Below are 4,560 nucleotides of genomic sequence, written 5' to 3'. Positions count from 1 at the left end.
TAGATATTTTTACTTGTTTTGAAAAGTCTTGATGAGTCAAATTTCTTGTTCTGTTGGCAGACAAATTCTGTAATTTTAAGCAATATTTACCTTATTTTTCCTTGATTTTTAAAGCAGACTTTTTGCAGTGTTCACAAGGGGGGCACTTTGTTCCAAACACAACATTGAACCTCTAAAAACATCTATAGTAAAGAAATTTTAAAAAGGTGACGTTAATTTAAGCTCAATTTAAATAAAGTGATGCAGAATGTCTCAGTTTGACCAAAGATCCATTAAGGATGCAGCACTTCAGGGAGCAAATGCTGAGATTCCTACTGTTCTTAATGAAAGAGGTCAAACCACAAAGGCAACAGGTCACAGTAACCAGAGCACACAGAACACATGACACTAACCAGTCTCATTAATGGACTGATTGTTTCACTACAGAATATGAAAGCAGTGAGCGGTCGGCAGGGGAAACAAGAATTCCAGTTTGACGGTTCAAAAACACAAGCTTTGACGGTACAATCTGAGTTTAGATCATTTTTACTTATTGGCCTTAAAACCTTAAAATACTCCTAATGGGGTTTTGGCTTCACTAGAACGGTTCGGACGACTCTGAAATAATACGACTGACCCACAAACATTCTTAAGACAACAGTTTCAGGTCCGACCGGGTTTCGGGTACTCACATGTGGACGTGCGGCGGCTGGAAGCGGCTCTGGTTGATGTTGTAATGCGTGAAGGCTTGTGTCGGGTTGGAGCTGTACTCGTCCACTGTGATGGTCACTTTGCCATGAGCCATCCTTCAGCTGTTTGGACATGAGATGCCGTTTGTTCACCGAGATTCAGCAGCAAACTGTGCGATGGTCATCCTTCAGAGTCCTTCAAGAAGCCCACCAACGCCTGCCAGCAGCAGCAGCCACCCAACCAACCGGAGCGCTACACCGCCGCAGTCTGGACCACAAGCACAGACACAAACAGTTGTTTTCATTACGCAAAACACAAATAAAAAAATTACACTTGTCCAATAAAATACAAAGTATTATATTCATGAAATCAAATAAAAACTTTACACACAATGTGTGAAATTTTAAATAAAACAAGACAAAGCTGCAGGCAAAAACCTTAACAAGAATTGATGGTAAGTTGATCAGAAATTCCCCTAAATGTGAGCAGATAACCAATTTGGTCAGATTTCAGACATCCATCCTCTTCATCATGTGCAAAGAAAAAGCATCTCCTGCCTTAGCAGACAAGCACAGCTTCGCATCCCTCACCCAGCTTTACTGCGCGTCTCCTTTTACCCCGAGCCTCCTTCCTGTCTGACCTCCTTAACTGATAGTAAAGTGTGTTAACCAGACGCTTTATACCCAACCTGCAGATGCCGCCCCGCACCAGAAGGAAAGCCGTAGGGCACAAAACTCTCTGTTTTACAAAACTCAGCAGCACCAGCGTCCGCTGGACTGTCCTGGGATGCAGTGATGGGTGAAGCAAAGGCTGCGGTTAACTTTGACAAAAACTGCCCCATTTGTACCATTGATTTCTGGATTCTGGGTCACCTGGATGCTCCCTGTGACCTAATCAATTCACTTGGTCTAAAAAGGCTGACCAAAAAAAAAAAGTAAAGCATTTTGTTGATGTTTAACCCTTTAACTAGCCAAAAAAAAAAATGAATTTTTATCTTCTGCTTATTGCCTTGGTACGGAGCCCCTAAAGGAAAATAAAAGTAAAAAAATAAATAAACTGAAGTAAAAAAAATATTTCTAAACATACATTAAAAAAAATTGAAGTAAAAAAAAGTTCTGGTTACCAACAGGAAACCCCCCACCCCCTAAAAATTAAAGTAAAAAAAATCTGGTTAGTAAATGATGCGCACCAGATGGTAACTTTTTTTTTTTTAACAATTGAATTTTAAAAAATTCTGGTTACTAATTGATGCACACTAGTTACTATCTGGTTTGCATCTGTTACTAACCAGGATTCTTTCTTTTTTATTGTTTCAATTTTATTTTGCCCCTTTAGGGGCTCCAAACCTTAGGGAGTAACACACGCAATCAATATTTTTAAAAACGTGTTTTCTAAATGTTTCCCAGCGTTTGGTTGAGCAGGCAGTTAAAGGGTTAATACAAAGAGGGAACAGCTTCGATTAAATTATGCCTTTTTATTGCAGAAAATTCAAGATTGCAATTGAAAAAAATGTTTCTAATAATTTTTATGTTGCATCACTTACAAGGTTTAGAGAAAAATCATTCCGCCTACTGACAAAAAGCAACAAAAAGCTGGATTTCTGCAGCTGCAGCGACTCAACAAATGAGCTTAATGTCGCAAATGTAGGCCGAAACACTGAGGACTGATTTAGTGCGCATGCAGCATGCTTCAAAGTCTCCTCAGTGCGTGCGCGCGCGTGTTTAAATGGGGAGGGAGGGGGGCTCTTCTACCTTATGGCTACAGTAGCAGCGGCAGCTAGCTCTCTAGCTTAGCTAGCTAAATGCGCGCCGGCACTACATTTTCGCATCGCTCGCGACGAACCGCCTTTCGCCGACCGCGTAGGCAGGCAGACATCGTCCCGTCCGCTCGCTGGACACTCGAGACGCGCCGGTGTTCAACCACAAAGCCAACTTCACGGGGAGAAACCCCCTCCGGTAAGCGGAGAAGGCGAATAAATTGACCCTTTCGGATACCGCGCGTACACGCGTAATGACTTCTGCGCCGCTCGCGGTGAAAGAGCTCGCGGCGGTGCACACACATAAAGGAAGGTCGGCTCCTTCCGCCGTGAACTCTGCTCCCGTAACAACACAAGACACCCAAAGGTGGTCGGTGTCAAAGCCCCGCCGCTAACCTCCCGCTCCCCTCGTAACTGACAAGCCGCCAGTGAAGTGACGGCTTTGTGTCAGGGTCTGTCTCTTATTCTCCTCCGCCCCCCCTCCCGGTTAGATTGTAGAGCAAAGCGGAAAGGCTGCGATACCTTGGTTTGTTGTTTGTTTGGGGGGTTCTGCTTGTTAATGTGGCCGAAGAAACAGTGTCGGGTCGGGGTCGCACTCTACGCAGCGGCGGCGGCGGAGGAGGAACGGTGGTCCATGCGGTGCCAGCAGGAGGACAGCGGGCGGGCTCGTTAGCGGCAGTCCGAATGTTGCGGCAGTCTGGGCGGGTAGGGCGAAACCTTCGACCCGGCGGGACCTCGGCTGGCTTCTGTGGCAAGAAACCAGACAAGGAGGAGAAGGAGCCCGAGAGGAGGACGAGAGACTATGCTGACAGACGGGAGGGAGGAGAGAGAGCAGCCGCGGTCTGTCGGAGGGGGAGCCGGGGTGCAGTGAGTCGGAGCTGCCGCTGGGGTCAGAGAGCAGGAGAGAGCACAACCCCCGCCACCTCACGTGCGCGCGCGCGCGCGCCCCTACCGGTGTGTGCACACGCGCCTTCTCTCGTTGCATTCACTTACTTTCGGAAATAAAGCTTCCCGTTGAAATTTACACCCAGAAACAAACATGTTGAATCAAAACTAGTGTAGAAAAAGAGAATTGTGGAGGACTCTGAAGCCCCTGCATGGAAACTTGATATACTTTGATTGATTGATTGCAAGTATAGGTTGAGAAAAATACAGGACAAAACAAACAAATATGTCAAACTCATTACAGAAACTAATTGATTAGAAAACAAACAAAAACAAAACATATTTATTTTACATTTGATTCATTAAATATAATTAATGACTAAAGTCAAGTAGAGTTTGATTGCTTGAAAAGGAGTGGGAAGAACATTGATATATAGTCTATGGGGAAGAAGCAAATTTATATAATCCCACCCCTAATTAGTTCCCTCATTTTACAGTCTTGCATACTTATGTAATCCAGTTCTATATAGTTTTTTTTTGTAGTTCGGGGTTAAGGTGGGAATTCGGACAAAGCCTTTGGCCCGCCCATCTCAGTTGCTGCATCACAAAAGATACTTTTTTTTAAATGGCATTTTTTTCAACTGGTCCCTATTTGTCTAAATAAATATTCAAAAATACAGTTTTAATCTTAAATTATTTTGTATGTGTCCTCCATCATGACAAAAAGGCTACAAGAACATTTTAAAATACCAAAAAAGGAGGAATGTTACAGGAACAATCATCATCCCTGTCTACCCGTTTTCCTGCCTTTTCCACACATAGACGCAAGTTTCTGGATTCCTTCACTACTTAGTGCACTAAATAGGATCTTCACTAGGTGTCAGAATCTAGAAACTATAATCCACTGCTCTAGAAATTTCCCAATTGCTTCTGTATAAAAACTGCGCCCTGATGCTTACTAGATTGGCAAATGTAGACCACAATGCATTGCGTTTGACTGATTTGTCAATAGTAAAAAAAATAATTAAAATTATTTTTTTTTAAATAGTAAAAAACAAAATCCATCATCAGAACACATTGGATTCATAATCCTCATGAAATGTTCATATTAATAGGTGTTTGCCTCCTCAAATGGGGATGTGATTTTGGCATTAAGTTTTTTTTCTTAGAAGTATTGTGCATAAGTCTAAATTCCATGCAATCCAGAACACTGGATATGTACTCCTTTAGGGGTTAGACAGTAGTGAGTG

General features: G+C 43.1%; 1 protein-coding gene across 3 annotated transcripts in view; it reads right to left on the bottom strand.

The window, feature by feature from the left end:
• Positions 1–3,507, bottom strand: part of LOC112138912 (metallophosphoesterase MPPED2) — an 83,045-nt gene extending 79,538 nt beyond the window's left edge. The window contains exons 1-2 of one of the 3 annotated variants that reach the window (XM_024261572.2): positions 2,948–3,507; positions 672–936 (exon numbers count right to left, since the gene is read on the bottom strand). In XM_024261572.2, the coding sequence (XP_024117340.1) occupies positions 672–784 (113 nt within the window). In that variant the 5' untranslated portion in view covers positions 785–936; positions 2,948–3,507. Of the gene's footprint in view, positions 1–671; positions 937–2,212; positions 2,910–2,947 lie in introns of those variants that run through there. The other 2 variants (XM_024261573.2, XM_024261574.2) reach the window with 2 other exon arrangements.
• Positions 3,508–4,560: the final 1,053 nt, after the last annotated feature.

Source organism: Oryzias melastigma, unplaced genomic scaffold (genome assembly GCF_002922805.2).
Source record: "Oryzias melastigma strain HK-1 unplaced genomic scaffold, ASM292280v2 sc00267, whole genome shotgun sequence".
NCBI classification, from domain to species: domain Eukaryota; kingdom Metazoa; phylum Chordata; class Actinopteri; order Beloniformes; family Adrianichthyidae; genus Oryzias; species Oryzias melastigma.
The sequence above is the reverse complement of the archived record's forward strand: the minus strand, read 5'-3'. Positions and strand labels throughout refer to the sequence as shown.